The 18,089-nt window shown below is 38.1% G+C and overlaps 1 protein-coding gene across 1 annotated transcript in view; it reads right to left on the bottom strand.

The window, feature by feature from the left end:
- The window catches only part of LOC111502988 (neuroglobin), a 122,660-nt gene that overhangs the window by 70,260 nt on the left and 34,311 nt on the right, over positions 1-18,089 (bottom strand). The window contains exon 2 of the mRNA XM_074182067.1: positions 3,134-3,536. Coding sequence (XP_074038168.1) covers positions 3,134-3,324 — 191 coding nt within the window. The 5' untranslated portion in view covers positions 3,325-3,536. The remainder of the gene's footprint in view (positions 1-3,133; positions 3,537-18,089) is intronic.

The following is an 18,089-nucleotide window of genomic DNA, read 5'->3' as shown; positions in this document are numbered from 1 at the left end:
TGGGGATTAAATGAATTCGAGTGTTCCTTTGCATAAACCTGTGAGGAAGTTATAGAAAATTGGGTTAAATGTTGCATTATTCAAAATTCAGTTGATTGTTTGTGATTATGTCAACACATTCTGAGAGTTGTTGGAACCGTTCATTTGCCACAAGGAATGAGGAAGAGCTGGAATTTTCATTTGTTGTCTTTGTGAGTACCAGAGTGTATGTGATCCATTTAAATGATTGATGATGGTGAATCTTATTTGGCCTAGTATGGATTCTTGAGTGTAGACAGGAATTGATTAAACTTGCATTACAACTGGTGAAGTCTCTACATATATGGTGTTTCTTATGATATGACCCCAGATATTCTGTTGAACATGGTATATCAAAAAAAAATCTTGTTCGTGAATCTCGATTTTTATTCATGCAAGTGACCGAAACTGTTTCTCGTTTCTCCAAACGAAAAAACTCAAGATTCCAGATTTCCTCAAAAAGAAAGCATTTCAAAATTCAAAAATGATGTTTACTATGACAAAAATCAGTGGCGGATTAGTTCTACTTTTGAAATTTTAAAAGGGAAAGAGAAGAGCTGGAGCTTTCAGTGTGATTCTCTTGATCTGGATACTTCTTGGTTTCATTTGAATTTATCTGTGTTTCTGTATATTTCGATTTTCTGTTGGGAGTAGTTGCCTACAATGAAACATTCATTTTTCAAGAAGAAGGTGCTCAATTTTGATCAGAATGTCTTGTTCTGCCATACTCCTTTACGGAGGGATTGAAGGTCCTCACTGAAATCGTGTTGTTTGCGGTGATTGGAAAACATCGAGTATACCCACTTGAGTGTTTGCATCCGGTATTTCAATTCAATGCCCCCATACATCTTGGCTTGTTGAGAACTTAGGAGGAAGAGAACTTTTACAACAGCAGTGTATGATTACCTTGCAAACAAATCAATGAGATTTATTCAAGGATAATTTTCATTTAATGTTCACAGTTAACTCTGTAACACACTATGAAATGTTACGAACTTGTATAAATTGTCGAATATGTACTATTTTCTGTTTATTCAAGGACTCGCGTTGTAAACAAATCTAATGAAAACATTTTACGTTCGTCGGTTCAGAGCAAATTTAATAGAATTAGATGCTACCTTCAAATTCTCGTAAATTGGATGGTCAATAAATATGTAGAATTGAACATGGGTTTATCTTGCTCGAACAAATATTTGCAGAAGTTTTGAACGTCGAGTGGGCTAATTTTATCCGTATTAAGCAAACACGTGGAAACATTATATGCTTCTTCAGAAATAATAATAATAATGGAAACATCTATCATCTAGCAGTCTAAATGTAATTCAGTTTGACTAAACTGAAAATATTTCTAGGAGATCTTATATTATGTTTGAATGAATTGAAAATTCAAGAATTTCAATGAAAACAATGAAAAATAATTATTGAATTATAAACAAATTACTTTTTTGAATATTCTTTATACAAATTGAACCACATATTATTGATAGACAATCTTCTGCAGAGGAATTTTATACCTTGCACAGAAAAAAGCCAAGTCAAAAAAATAGCCGTGAACAATATTTTTGAAAAAAAACAGTGCCTTAGATTCCTGTTGGATTACTATGATTTTTGGAAAATTGTCCCCCTAGGCGGAGATAAAAAGCCAAATGTTCAGATTAACGAATTTTTCAGATGAGCTAGTGAATTTTTAATTTCTTCTCGATTATTGTATCTATATTTGAAAACGCTCTGTTCCTCAACAACCATGAAAATTCTATGATTCTGTTTGGTACAAGGAGTTGTTATGAGGAAAAAGGATATTGGAACACAAGATATTGCTTTTTAGCGTTTGAGGAAACAATAAGGCACGGAAAAGGAATAATGAAGTACTGAGTATACATTTTCCTTCGAAATGACAGCTTTAGGTTTAACGTATTTTACCAAGTTTGCTACGCAATATGTATATATATATATATATATATATATATATATATATATATATATATATATATATATAGCGGAACAGCAATCAAGAAAAATTATTGGCAAACCGCGGACACGTGTTTCTGGCTATTGGCCTCATCAGCGCGGTGTAGCCAAGTGCAGAGATGGGCAACACTTGGTTGTCAAAAACGAAAAAACAACACAAACGAACGGAGTTACCAACAGGAGCCTACCGCACATTTGTGATTTCAATTAGGAGACCTAGAATTTCTAGGATATCATAACATCACCACGGAGGCAGCTACAGCTACCTGCGTGACTTCTGAGTCCAGGATATAAATATATAGAAGGAGGTGTTATCGAGTGTCTATGATTTAATTCAAAAAGGAAAGGATTAGTCGGAATAGCACTCAAGAAAAATTATTGGCAAACCGCGGACACGTGTTTCTCGGAATAGTAGTTTCTTTAATGAAATGAATAAAACACTTCGGTATAATTTCCACTAATCAATTTTATTTAAACGACCGGTTTCGGGTTTAACCCCATTATCAAGTATAAAAATAAAATGTAAAATTTGAAAACTAGGTTATATCGGAAGTTTTTAGGTAATATAGAAGGACAGGTAGTTCTTCTTCTTTTTTTTTTAGTCTTTGCTTCCCTTTGGCGCAGTAGACCAAAGAACATATAGTTAAACGAACCAGTGTGCCAACTATAAAATTTAAAGGGTTTATTAAACTTATAAATTCAGTAGTGGAGAGCTACATAAATCGAGTTGCTTGTTTAGGGGTATATATTTCAGGTTTTTATTTGATTTGTTAATTTCCATGGCTTCCAACAAATTCATTTTTTCCCTTTAATACATATGTGAAGGATTATGAGGTTACCTTAACTTATCTTGTGTTTTGATTCTTGTATATGTTCATACATTGAAGATTTTTTGTCCAAACATACGTGTTCACGGAGCCTTAAGCCAAAATTTTGGCCGGTTTTGAAATCGAAACTAATCGCAAGCGAGTCCGTTTGGTGGAAATCCGTCCACCATTGATAAAATCTAGGAAAATTTGACGGAGCTTATGAATTCGAGTTCTTAAATGCTATATCTTTCAAGTTTCTGCGCTTGAACGAGGAACGGTACTCTGACTCTTATGAAAAAGGTGCTCCAGAACGTTTAAAAAAAAAACGAAAAACTTACTTCAAGAACATGCAGACTCCCGTGCTCTCTATGGCCCTGCTGATGCCCTTCCACGAGGCCATCATGTTGTATTTCTGCTTTGCGGTGAGCGGCAGCCTTGAATCAACAGTAGCAGGGGGCGCTACGTCGTCCAGTTTCCCGTTGTCGTCGGAGTTTCCGCCCCCTGCGAGTTTTCCCAGTTCGCACCCCATCACGCGATCTAGCAGGCGAACGCGACCGGCCGAGGTACGCTTCTATGCCGCCAGAGGCGATGCCACTCGCGCTGTTCTAGCCATGACGAGAGAGAGTAGAGAGAGGAACGCTCGACGAAAGGAACGCTTGAATCAGGTCGGTGTCGGCTGATGACGTAGCAACGCTCGGGGTACGGTTGGGTCGGTGGGTCATTTACACTCTGTTGGTCGGCCTGGAACAGAACAGTGATCGCAGGATGATAATGAATTATTTAATGTTCAAATAATTTACAGTAACTGCGTGTTCAGTGATAAATTTACAGGTTGTCCTAAATGACGACGGTTCATAGGAGTGAGTAATTTTCATTTGCTCTGCTATTTCATTATTTTCCAAACAGTTAGTCTTCCTATCGAGGAGAGTCGTTTTTGGCAATTTGCTACCATAACGGTGTGTTACACAGGTGAACTTTCGAAAAATGTATTGATACCTGGCATTTTCAGGTAGATTTATTATTTAGGTAGACGAATAGGTACTAGGTTATAGTATATAATGGTGTAATTTAGAAGTAACTTTCAGTTATGCTTGAAGAAGCTAATGTCTAGCGAAACACGTATCGCTGTTCTTGTAAAACCCTTATAGTGAAAATCATACAATAAACTGTATTGATTAGTTTTTTTTTAATTTGCTACCAGTTTAGATGTTGCTCGGTAGGAACCAAGAGCTTCCAACGCCGCTTGACTGTCCGAGAATATTTTTATTGACTTGTGAGTGAGGTTGGATTCATCCAATCTCTCCGCACACTATTCAATAGCGTAACTTTCCGCTTGAAACACAGTCGCATAGGTTCCTAGGCAGGTTGATATCTCTGTCCTGAGTCTGCGACTGAAAACGCCTGCACCACAACCGGAATGTGTTTTTGATCCATCTGTGAACCAACAACTACCTGATCTTAATATTTCCTTCTCCCGGAGGATCCACTCTTCTCTACTTGGGAACAGTACTTTATAAGGCAATTCGTAGTTGACAGTTGGAGGCATAAAGTTAGAGGACATTTCCAGAATGCTGTGACTTCCAACAGTCTGTTGCACTCTGCATTACATTGATTTGTGCAATTGGCAAATATGTACAGGTCTATATGCAGCCCATTTAGCCTCTCTTTTCAGAAAAATGTGGAGAGGAGGTAAATCTAGAAAGATCTCCATGGCCGCTGACGGTGTGTTATTGACGGCCAGACGAGCCTGTCTCTGTAAGCCAGAGAGCTTCGCTTGGGCCGTTTTTTCTAAAGCCTTCGGCCACCAAGCAACTGCACCAAAAGTGATCATTGGTCTGATAATCATCACATAAATCCAATGGATTTGTTTGGGACCTACACCCCAAGTTTTACCACAAATCCTTCGACATGTCCATAGAGACAGTCTGGCTTTGTATAAAACTTTTTCCAAGTGAGCGTTCCAGGTGATGTCCGCAGCCGATGTCCTGGAATCCAAATGGAATGACGGAACAATATTGCTGTCGTTAGCAAAGCAATATATTGGATTCTTCCAAAAAGTCGTTGATATACAATGAAACAAAAATTAGAGAGATATCCATTGACGGCCACTTACAGAAAACGTTCTTTCAGGAAGCTGAAGAGCCTTACACATCATGCCACACACGGTCAAAGGCCTTAGAAATATCAAGCGCAACAGCTCTTGACTCTCCATGTTTCTCGATTTCGTTATATTAAATATGTTTTTCCGATGCAAGTTTTGCGTCGCATGACCATCGTTCAGGAATTGTTGAATGAAGTCAACGGCTATCCGGATCTGCTTGAAAGGATCATAAACTGGTGCGAATCATGGGTACATTGTTATGACATCGAAATCAAAGTGCAATCGTCCCAATGGAAGAGACCAAGAGAGCCAAGACCTAAACAACCACGATCTTCGAAATGTTTTGGCTAAAAACAAAACCATAATAATAATGATAATAATAATAATTTATTAGTTCATTTCGACCACCAGAGCAAAATCATATTTGTCGTGGTGTTTTCAGCTCTTGGCGAGACGAATAATGGATAAAATATCGAGATTTTCTCTTCAAACTCCGCAGACTCTATCCAGATCACTCTGTCAAGATGGTTGTCAAGATTGGAGTCCTTGGTGGAATGATGTCCTCTCTACTCTTGAATCTTAAGATCATACCGGCTTGCTGTACTAAGGCAGAAATCTTAGCCGCACTAATGCAGAAGGCTGTCATTCTTGGCTCACTGCGCTTGCTTAGGGCACATGATTCTCGGACCCAATGATCACTTACCCCACGGTGTGGGGAGTGGTCGTTGGTTGATAATGCTGGCGCTTCTTCCCGAATGTATCGGGGCTTCGGGGGATAGGGCCTAACCAGCGCACACTACGGGAAAAAAATAAATCTTTATTTCCCGTTGACAATTAAATGTATGGGAATTGTCAAGCCTAATTCTAAGGTTATTAAAAGTATTTGAAAAAAATAAAATATGAATTTAAGATAAGGTAGTCACATACATTAATTTTCTATTAAAAATTCGGAATATTAAATGAATATTACTGTAGTTTTTTCCCCAACACTAAATCGTTATTTTTAACACCTCGACACGTGTTTCGATCACCAAGTAGCCATCTTCAAAGAGGAAGATTTAATCTTCTTTTGAATTACAGCGGAAATGTGTGATTTATAGCTGAGTGTGGAGTCTAGGATCACACCTAGATCTTTGGTTTCAGTAGCAGAATGTAAGGTCCGATTATTTATACTATATTCAAAAATGATTGGGTGATGTGTTCGATGAAAGCGGAGAATTTGACATTTGGATGCATTTAAACACATACCATTTTGCGAACACCAGTTGGATAGGCAATCTATATAGTTTTGTAGACACAATGTATCAGCTTCACTTTTAATTATTTTGAAACATTTCAAATCGTCGGCAAATAGTAAAGGTTCGCTTTCATGGAAACACCTGATTAGATCGTTGATAAGAAGGTTAAACAACAGTGGTCCCAAATGTGAACCTTGTGGAACACCCGATGTAACTGCGATGGTATGAGAATAATAATGATTAACTCTAACAATTTGTGTTCTTTCCGTAAGATAGCTCTTGAGCCACTGCAATATTTGCCCATCAACACCATATTAACAAAGTTTATGGATCAATAGCTCATGATTAACTTTGTCAAAAGCTTTGGAGAAATCAGTGTACACAGAGTCAACTTGCAAACCCTTAGACAGAGCGTCAGATAGAAAATCAACGTAGGTAATTAGACCCAGTTCAGCTGACTTTTTGGATGTAAATCCGAATTGTTCGGTCCCTATAATTGGCAGGCAGTCATAAGTAAGATAATCAAAAATGATGTCAAAAACTTTAGGGATTGTGCTAAGAATAGAAATTGGACGATAATTACACACGTCGGATTTTCGACCTGATTTATATATTGGGGTGACATATGAGGTTTTCCAATAGTCCGGGAATTTGCCAGATGATAGGGAATTATTAAATATATAGAAAAGTGGTCGAGCTAAAATAAAGCTAAATGATTTAAGAAAAGTTGGATGAATTCCATCAGGACCGGGGCCTTTGTTGATATTAAGTTCGGACAGTTTTTTGTAAATTTTAGAGATTTCAATATGATAATTGGACACATCAACCATGGATGTAATATTGCTATCGTAAGAATGTAAAGATAGACTTGTATAGACGGAAGAAAATTGATTAGGATTTACATCTTGATCTTAAATTGCTAAATGCTGCCTAGCTTTCTGGACACCTTGCACTCTTGTAGATCTTGTGAACTAATTTCTTTTCACAGATTTTTTTTGAGGAACGAAGCGATCAATGATAGAATAAAGAATGTCGTAAAATACTGAAATCATATCAGAAAGCTCCTTTCCATGTAATTGGTGTTAAATCAAATTTTATCAGAAAGTTATGAAATTGATTAGAATTAGTGATTATCCATCAAAGTGTAGAATATCAACAACCATGAAAAGAGATATCTCATCCTTCTCTTGACACATACACGTGTCCATTCCATATAGTTTCTCGTCATAATGAATAGGTATGTACATTTCCATTCCACTACTGTTTCCGCAACCAGGACGGACGAGACATAATGAATGAGTTTCCGCCAGGAATTTATGAAAAGTAACTTCCACGGAACAGGAGGCGGTATGGGCGTTCAGTTGTTATCGCTCTGCGAATTGTCAGGGTTGGCGATGGTCTGGAAACAAACGACCAGAGGCGCAATTAAAAGTTTATGTTTCTGCGTGTACTGAAACTCGCACGATTAATTTGATGTGTACTCGAATCGTCATAGTAGCCGGAGGGGGGGGGGGGAATTCAACGTTATAGAGGGTGTTGGTAATAAGAATATTTCGCTGTACAATAGCCTCCTCATATGGATTGTCATTTTCCTCTATGTCATTCAGTTCATGGCCATGTAGTGAGCCCTCTGATTCATCGTTACTTGGTGATGGTTCGAAATTATCCAAGTCTTTCATAATTTCCTTCAAAGTTTTAATACTTCCATAAATATTCACGAAACTGAAAAATAGAATCTCGCTGCACAGATACTGAAACAATATTAGATTAGATTGTCGGGAAGCTGGCCCATGGCCTGATTCAGATCTATTGTGATGCTCCTTGGTTGTTAGAGCGCATTGTCTAGCTTGATCTCTTTAAAGAGACTCTATAGCCTTGACACTGACCCCTTCATATAGCTAGCGGCCTCTGGTTTCTCTTCCCCACATCTTGCGTGTCTCAGCCTTGCTAATGCTTCGCATTCATAGAGCACATGCCGTGCGGTATCTTCCTCTTCTTGACAGAACCTACATTTGGTTTCTTTTATCAGACTTACGTTGCTCATATGTTTTCTGCCTGACAAACTTTTTCAGTTCAATCGGGATGGAGCCCAGCTCCCTTACCCTTTCAGCTGATTATTGTCGAAGAAGGACAAATGGGTTCATGACTGAGGGGAAGTTGGTGGTATGAGGTCTTCAGACATCAGTACCGCCCTAACCTAACCTAACCTAACCTACCTGTCTGGGGTGGGATGGATGAAAAAGCTATTCGTCCGTTAATGGGGGACATGAGGGCCTCATTCGACACAGTGTTGGGGCCTTCTATATCGGGAGGGGTCGCCTAGAGCATAGTCTATAGCTTCGCCTTAATTAACGGATTTTTGTGAGTTTCCGCACTTTCAAAAACTCGCCGATTCCTCGACTGATGGACTGCCGAATGGAAGGCAGCTGCAAATCTCTGCGTGTGGCTTCATTCCGCACGAACCAAGAAGCATTCACAATCATCCTCATCAGTTTATTTTGCAATACCTCCAGAATGGAGATATTATATTTCGCCGCTTGTCCCCAGACGCCTGAAGCATACATTATGACAGGCTTGAACATCGTGTTGCAGATGGTAATCTTGTTTTTCAGACTCATTTTTGATTTTCTATCGATCAGAGGGTACAGACTTGCAATCCGACCCTCGATCCTAGATTTGACGTACATGATGTGCGGGTTCCAAGAGAGCCTACGGTCTATTAGAAGGTCGAGGTACTTTACCCGCGCTTGCCAGTCAATCTCCCTTCCAGAGATTCTCACTTTTATGGCCGGAGAAGATAGCAATGTTACCATGGTTATCGCCTGAGTCTTGTCCGGGTTTACTCGGATCGACGACGCCGAGCTCTCGACTCATGGAAGACAAGAGAAGAGCCGTGTCATCGGTGTACAGAGATATCTTCACATGCTTGGACCGATATGTTTCCTAAGTTGGCTATACCCCGTTAGTACACCCACTAATACCTTTACAACATTGCGGTTGTGCTTTAGCTGGTCTTCTCGTGAATATGGGGGATGGTTTCTTTATGAACTCTTTCGCCTGCCCCATTCCTGGGAACCTTTATACATGCTTTCGCTACCCCACAGAAGGGTTCTAGGCCAATCATAGCCTTGGATGCGCATTCACGGGCTAGAACATCGGGCTTCTCATTGCCCTAGTGACCCTTATGTCCGGGTACCTAATTTAGAGTAACCCTATTTTGGGTACTTAGCTCCTTCAGTGCGCTCAGACAGCTTCCCAACAGTCTTAAGAAGACTTGAAATGAGCTGAGCGCCTTAATTGCCGCCTGGCTGTCGGAGAAAGTGGCAATGGTTTTATTTGTGACCTTCTGCCTGTTCATTTCCCCTATACAGTTGTATTATGCCCGAGGCTGAGTGCGATTCTCGTCTTTGCTCTGTCTCCGTATATACCGGCTCCCACTCCTTCTTGGGAAGAATATTCATGAAGTTATTATATTACACGCTTTATATTAGCTTCACCTGTATGTATGTATGTTTGTATGTATGCTTGTATGTATGTTTGCTTGTAACTCCCAAGCTTGGGACCTGTATTGACAGAATTATCGACATTATTATTGCTTGATCTATTCACGGGCAGATGGCGCTGTATGTAACCTCCTTCATATTTCTTGATTTATTCGCAGGCAGATGGCGCTGTATATAACCTCCTTATTAGGCTGTTCAAAAGAAAATCAAAATAAAAAAATTGATTCCAAGAATTATAAGTGTTAGCGAAATTTTGTATGACAGATGAAATATTTAGATATTCAAATATTCTCAATTACCCGTGATTTAATACAGAAAAAAGATTTGAACGAAACGAAAGATTCATTTTAAAATCTAATTCGATTATTCGAAAGCAAACCAGAATATGGATTTCAACAATGAAAACGTTATCGTAAAATGTACACCTTGAAAATTCAGTTAAAATTGGAATTGAGGTGCTTGACATTACATATCAAATCAATAGATTGATTTGAAAAATGAATATAGTTTGAAAAACTAAAAAACACGCTTTTGTAGCATATGAAACTAAAAAGTAAATAAAAAATATAGTTCGAAAAAACTAAAAAACACGCTTTCAAAGAACATCGAACTAAAAAGTTAAAAATAAATATAGTTAAAAAAAACTAAAAAACACGCTTCATATCTCAATAAATGTTCACACATATTTATTGTATCATTCTGAGAATAAAGACCTATCATTATTTTTATTATTATTATAGATATATGTCGAACTGAAGCTGCATATTGCTCTGTAGTTCAGTTGAATACACCTCGAACTACATCTCACAAGAACTCTTCCATTTACAGAGCAACTTCTTAAGGATTTATCTGCAGTAGATGTGCACCAACGTTATGAATATTCAACCCAATTTTTATCTTACAGCTGTAAAGTTGTTCAGTTATCAAAGTTTATTAAAATAGAATCATCGTATGTTTGAAGGTGGTTGACAATGTTTCGTGGTGTATTTCGTCAGTTCGGACTTCCATTGTCTAACATAATATGAATTGATTTGGTAACCCTGAAAAAAATCAAAAAGAACCGAAAATAACAATTTGAATCGATATTGAATCGGTATTGAGTTTTCATATTCCTGGAATATCAGAACGGTAAATGAAGTTTCATACATTGTTTTAAGCGTAAACTAATCAAAACTTTTAATGAATCGGTCTGAAACACGTAGCTCTATTTTGTCCAAGTTTGGCAACCATGTTACTGGGAAAGTTGTAGAGAGAGCTCTTTATATTTAGCTTAATTGGTCTATTTCCAGGGGAATTTTCAGCGTTCCAGAACAAAATGGAAAATTCATTATATGTAAATCTGAACGGGTCCGGGATTTGCCGGTTAATTAGAAGACATACGCTGGAGCATTCTGAAATGAATGTTTTTTTGTTGTTTAAAGGAGGTAATATTTCACTAGGGTCGCTTTACAACTTTCTACTGCAAATTTATGTGGCATTTTTCAGAAGATAAGAGTCACCTTCTAGTATTTCTTAATTATTTATGTATTCAAAAATTAATCATTGACACAAAAAAAACGACAAGGAGATGAAAACATCACTGGGAACGTATCTGCGCACACCATTCTAACTGTCCCAAATGAAGCTTTTTATAATGCACCTACTGGGATATCTGGCCAGCAGAATCATCCGACATGACTCCATTGAATTTTTTCCTGTGATGGTTTTCATACCAAAGTGAATTATCATATGCAATTCTCTCAATGAAAGAATTTCCGTTGAAGTAACAAATGCTGATTAAGAAGCCAGATAGATCATTAAATGCATGCATTGAAGTGCGTGGGAATACAATGATCAAGAAAACAATATTGAAGTTTTTTTCCGCCCAATTGTAACATTCCTAAGACGCGTGTTTTACTAATTAAGTTGGAATCATGGGCTTGGTAACTGTTCTGAGTAGTAGAAGTATCCAAATAGTACGTCCTATGAACGTACTGAGGATGTATGAAAATGACGAATTGCACGTATTGAGAATAATCGGATTAGGGCCGATGTGAGTCTAACGGATGTACCTGGTATGTCCAGATTGCGCGTAAATGGATGTCTTCTGTACATCTATTTTGGGTACACGCCGTACCTAAAATAGATACTTTTGGGACAGATTCAGAATGTAAGGGAAACAGCCCGGGAAGCAGTTTTATATGAGAATTTATGGCCTTTGGTATAGTTTTCAACCAAAACATGCGTCTGGTGCTAAAATTTTGGTTGACTTAGCAGGTTATTATTATTATTATTATACAAAATTATTGCTGAATGGAAATAAAAAATATTTTCGTTAATTCATCAGTATTTCATGAGTGGAACTGTCTCTGAAAATGCAGGGTTTTGGAAAAACAGGGTGATGAAATAAAAAAAAATTCTCCAGAATTTCTGAAATACTCTATTGAAACTGATATACTCCCAAAAAAGGAAAGAAAAATCTTCCAAATAACTATACACCAGTCGCTTCGGTATCAGAAGCGACTGGTGCGACTATCAAAAATCACGTCGAAAGCCGTAAACCATATTTCCTTAAATATTTGGAAGGCTTCAATATCTTGAGCAATCATCAAGATGGCTTTCGGAAATGAAGATCAACAGGCGATCTTCTGTCGTATGCCACCCATATTTGGAGTAACGCAATCAAGAAACGTGGCATGAGAAGGTATTCAAGTGATTTGACACATTGATTCCACCAAGAGCGGTACATATCAGAAATACGTGACGGACTGTGGCTGTTCATCGTTTTGCGGTTCAACTGAGTACACCCCGAACTTTATAGTTTGAGAACTTTTTCAATTGGAGAACTGCGATCATGTGGAATAAATTTTCCAAATGAATTCAGTCTCCAACGATTCAAATTCAACGTGAATCCCTACTTTTGCCAGGCACCGCTTTCAGAGCGCCTCAAGGATTCTCTCTCTCTCTCTCGCTTTATTTTGGATGACCGTTGCTTCCTATCTTCAGGCGCATATGACCAACGCTCCTCCTGTTGGTTGACAGGAGTTTCGTCGAAGGGCGCGGTTGTCTTGCACGAAGCAATGTTGTCACCCATTTTTTGTCGAACTTTTCTTTATCTTCGAAACAATTTGATTTTCATTAAGTCGCCTCCTGCTTGGGAGACCTTTTGGTTTTTTCCACATATGCAGCCCCCTTTACGTGGTTTTCCGAACCACCCCGGTCTGGATACCGGCGTGAATAAAGGTGACCCTTCATTTAGTACTTTTTTAAAAGACCCTCACACATTTCAATAATTAACACTATGGACTATTACAACACAAAACGGAGCCCCACGATAGCACATGACATTTGTTTACCATCTTCGTGGGCGGACGTTATCCGTCCACTACCACGTCTACCACGGAACTCTCCCTCAAGGATTCTCCTGTAGTGTTTATGTCTTGTTCTTGGAGAAATACTGAAAAATTTTTTTAGAAAAAGTTCAGCACCCTGTACTTTGAGAACACATTCATTTCCGGACTCAGTTTAAATGAAATTTTCAACATTAACTCAGTTCCTGAACAGGCGATTAGAAAACACCCTGAAAGAAATACATCATGAGACTGTTAAAATATAACATGAATTGCACGAAAAATATTGGCATTTCTTGTGGCTAACCTATTTTTGCTGGTCGAAAGGATGCATTATAGATGTGAATATATCAATAAACTGAACTGTTCATCATATGCACCAAAATTTAAATCTAATATAAAAAAATGGATGCTTGTTGGTTGGTTGGTTGGTAAGTGATAAACTTCCACATAGCTCAACCGATCGTGATGAAACTTGACGTGTATGAGTAATTTTTCATAGAGAAGGTTTTTAAGGCTATCAATTTTTCTGTATCTCGCCACTAGATGGCGCTGTAGAAACATTTTTTGAAAGCACTGTTCTATAACGCTGCGCACGCCTAAGTTCGTTGATTCTGATTCTGTCAAAACATTGGAACAGCAGCGATACAGCAACATAGTACTAGTATTTAAATATAGTCATTCGTATCAAACTTTTTTTGCCTGAACCCTACCAAGATTTCTCGATACATTAACTTTAAAGGGTCTATTCAAAGGAGGGTGGTCCACATAAAAAGGCGGGTTTCACTCGTAACTCAGGGTTTCATGGATGACTGGAATCGACTGGACGATTTACTTTCTGTTGAACACCGCTAGTGGATAAACCCTTCTCAAAATAGACAGGTGGGCAGTTTCCTGTTATCGGATATAGAAAATTCTGCTTTCAATCCAAATTGGAATGTTTGGAATTCAAAGGAATCATTGAAACGGGTTTGTGATGACCTTGTTCGTGATTTAATTTATAATAAAACAAAATTTCTCTAATTTCTAATATCAATGGGTTTTTACTAGTTTTCTTATATCAATTCTTGGAGTTCGTGAGTTTTCAGAGATGTTGAAACCAATCAACTTTTCCAGTTAGTACTAACCTTCAAAAAAAGCTGTTGAAATTTCATGACATTCTCCTCATTAGTTTGTGAGTTACTGTGCTAAGAGTGACATTACTTTTGGTATTTTCAAAACAATGAATCAAAACAATTTCTTGTTTTGATTTTACACTGCTTCTTGATGGAAAAATACCGTCCAAGCGAAAAAATGGCTAGAAAAGTGTTATAAGGACTCCGCTCCATCACAAACAACAATTGAACGTTGGTTTGCTGATTTCAAACGTACTCGTAGAGATACTCATGATGCAGAACGCAGTGAACGTCCAAATGAAACACTAATTTCAGAAAACAATAAAAAATCCACAAAATCGTTTTGAATGATCGAAAAATGAAGTTGAGTGAGTTAGCTGACATTGTAAAAATATAAAAAAAAACTGTGTTGGCTGATTTTTTAGTAGATCACCAAAGCCGATTCTGTGACACCAGCTAATGAAATCGCGGAATAGTTTGATGTTGCGCAGTATGGTTTGGTTCGGCGTACTATGTATCAGTTTCGCTCAAATCGTTATCTTTCAAGGTCACGCGTACGGTTGAGAATCGAGCAGCGTTATCGCGGTTTGAAAAATAACGATTCGAGCGAAACTGACATAGTACGCCGAACTAAGTCATACTGCGCACAGCGTAACTGCGCAAAACCAAACTATACCGCGCTCTCATTGGCTGGTGTCACAGAATCGGCTTTGGTGATCTACTTTTTTTGCATCGATATGTGATAATTAATGGAACATGGATCCATCGCTTCACTCCGGGATCGTCATCTGAGTAGAGAGCAACTGGTGGACCTTATCCAAAGCACCCGAAAGGACAACAATCGGCTAGAAAGGTTATGGCTTCGGCATTCTGGGATGTGCGTGGTATATTATTCATTAACTATCTTGGAAAGGGAAATACCATCAACAGTGAATATTATATAGCGTTGATGAAGCGTTTGAAGGCCGACATTGCAAAGAAACGATGGCATATGGCGAAGAAAAAAATGTGTTTCATCAAACCAACCAATTATCAAATATTCAGTACGGAAGCAGATTATCCTCAACCAAAACACCATAATCCCCCGTCTATTGATATTCCCATTTCGCGGACGAACCTTCTTTATCTTGGGACTCATTTATCAATCTTCTAACCATCACTTTATAACGCATCATCAAATGCTACACCCGTAAAGTCCTCTAATACAGTTATACCGCATCCCCGCAGGAATTTTCGACGCCTCTCTGAAGAGGGAGTAGAATAATGAAATTTAAGCGTCTAACGTTAGCAGGAATCCGCCTACGCCATGAATTGAATATTTCTCATTTCTGCGGCCGCAGCAGCTGCTGCAGGATACTGTGAAAGAGCAGGAAACCAGGAGATTTCGTTCGCTTCGCTTTTTTGTGACCAGAATAATTGCCAGCAGGAATGCTGCAGGATGTGACGTTTCTAGACGATTGGATTTTCTATCGGGAGAAAACGTTTCAATTTGCTGTCGTAATAGTTTTGAAAAATTGATATAGACTGCAATCTATTAGGAATATTGATTAATTTCCCGAATGCCTGAGAATGACAAAAAAGTGAGATGCCTTTAAAACCGATACCACTCTGGAGAAATTACTTCAAAATAAAATTTGGTCGGAATAGAGTTTGATGAGTAGAATGTTTTACATGCATTACCTCTGAAGAAAAAAGTCTTCATTACTCATTGAAGTTAGTAGTACATCATCTGTTCATCTTCTGAAAGAAGATGAACAGCTCGTCGACGTGGTGCCGCATCCAAGGAGGAATGACATTGAAGGAATATCTCATTGGCAAGTATCAGGACAAGCTGTGATAGATCTGGTCATCGAAACTATTGGAAAAGAACAAAATTGTTACTACAAATATGCTCACCATCCCAATCTAACCCCACTTCTATGTAAAAATGAAAGGAATTGAGAGCAACTCTATCAACTTGATGTGAAAACCGGAAAAATGATGCTCCTTCTAGGAGTTTGCATCCCTCATCATCACACTTCCATTAATAACAAGGATGCCGTAGATATATATTTTGAAGTGTGTACATAACAAAAAATGATTCTGGTTGGAACCTGTGAATTCATCAAGAGGTCGGATCCCCTTCTCGGCATGAACCGTGACTATGAGATAGCAAGAGTTGGTGTTGTATCGTCAATAACTTAGTTCGGCCCCACATCAAAACTACTGATATTAATTTACTCCTGTAGCTGTATGAGGATGAGAGAATGTGAAAGGATCCTTTCCACAACATTGAAGACCTTAGGTTATCGAAGCAACCTGATCTTTGACTTGACTGATTGTGGATACTAACGATCGAAACGTCGTGACGTAACTTGGTTTGAAATCTTTTAATTTTTATTTTAATTTTTCATTTTTGTTGATAATATTTTTTAATTTTCAGCCATAATTAATATTTCAATTTTTTATATTCTAGTTGTAGCTTGTATGTTATTTCCTTGTAATTTCTTTTTTTTGTTTTAATAAAATTGTTATTTTCTGTTAATCTTTTATTTTTTTCAGGCATTTCGAATCAATTTATATTATATTAGACAATGGAAGTCCGAACTGCTGATCTTTGACTGTTTTAGGTTGGGGGACAGAAGTTTGAAACTGAAGGGTTTTTAATACCCTGCAGGCTGATTTCTTCTGTATCGTACTCCACCACAATCTACGCCACCTTTACGTTATCTAGGAAAAGATAAGTTTTGGAATAATTGACGTAGACTATTGAGCCTGATGTAGTTCTTCTCGACTAGCAAAGTGAAACTACCAAGTATTCGTCGTGTAGTTTTCAGCTCCGAGTGAGACGAATGTCACCCAAAAAGGGTTAAAAGAACGAGTGAAATATCAATTTCTTTTGGAATCAAGCAGTTTTTATCCAGACTGTTACGTTGAATGTTTCGGTTATTGTAGTCTTTGGTGCAATGATACCATTTCTACTCTAGGACCTCATTATCAAGTGTTTAAGGTTTTAGGAGATTGTTACCAGGTTCAAATGGAACTTCATGAGAAGTTATTTACTTTTAGTAAATGATGTCAAATTAAACTAGTAGTTCGAAATCAGCTTTGGTTTAATGAGTGCCTCGTTTTCATGATCCCCAAAATGATATTCCACATGATTACCATCGAACATTGAACAGAGAATGTTATCCGAAAATTCACTTTGCCGAATGAGGAAGCAGAAGCTATTTGATCTACTGCGAATCATACTCTTCGAAACAATTGAAGGATCACTTCTTTATGAGCTTTTAATTTTGTTAACAGTGAAAAAAACTTACTATATGATATATTAATTTGAAAGACAATACAAATGGCTACCAAATCTTACTAAATTATTGAATAATTTCTGATGTGCATTGGGTATACTGAGAAAATTCAAATTTCGAAATCAAAAGTAAACAAAAAATTGTTTTCGTATTACAAATGATGGCCCAGTATCTTATGTTTTCTCTTTGGACAGAAATCACAGCTGGAATTCGGCAGGGCATAGTTTTTATGAGCCTCTCGAGGTTTTCTTGAGGCAAACGCTTCCCCGCTTCTCGAAAAGCGATTTCCAGCTCATCCAAAGTGGTAGATTGGTATTGACGGCATCGGATGCTTCTTCTCAGTTGATCCCAAATATTTTCGATGGGATTCAAGTTCGGGCTACAAGTGGGCCACCCAAACTGATGATACTGTGGGCTTGTAGGTACTGATGCACGATTTCTACAGCGTGGGGACGGGCCCCGTCGTGCACAAAAATGATATTGTGACCTCCTGCTTCTCACCTGTGACGTATCTGGACATCCAACACCTCATTTACGTACGTTTGGCCGTTCAGGGATTCGTTGCGATTGACTACAAGGTCTGTACTATCATTGAGTGTTATTCCACTCCACACCATCATTGAGCCATTTCCAAATGGGTTCCTTGAAGGTAAACAGCAGGAAATGAAACGTTCAATACTTTTTCTATATACTCTCTCCCGACCATAATTACCAAAAATAT

Source organism: Leptinotarsa decemlineata, unplaced genomic scaffold (genome assembly GCF_025532065.1).
Source record: "Leptinotarsa decemlineata unplaced genomic scaffold, Ldec_3_MD MMD2_tig00026328_RagTag_RagTag, whole genome shotgun sequence".
In the NCBI taxonomy this organism is placed as follows: domain Eukaryota; kingdom Metazoa; phylum Arthropoda; class Insecta; order Coleoptera; family Chrysomelidae; genus Leptinotarsa; species Leptinotarsa decemlineata.
Note: the sequence above shows the minus strand (reverse complement) of the source record. Positions and strands in the feature narration are given on the sequence as shown.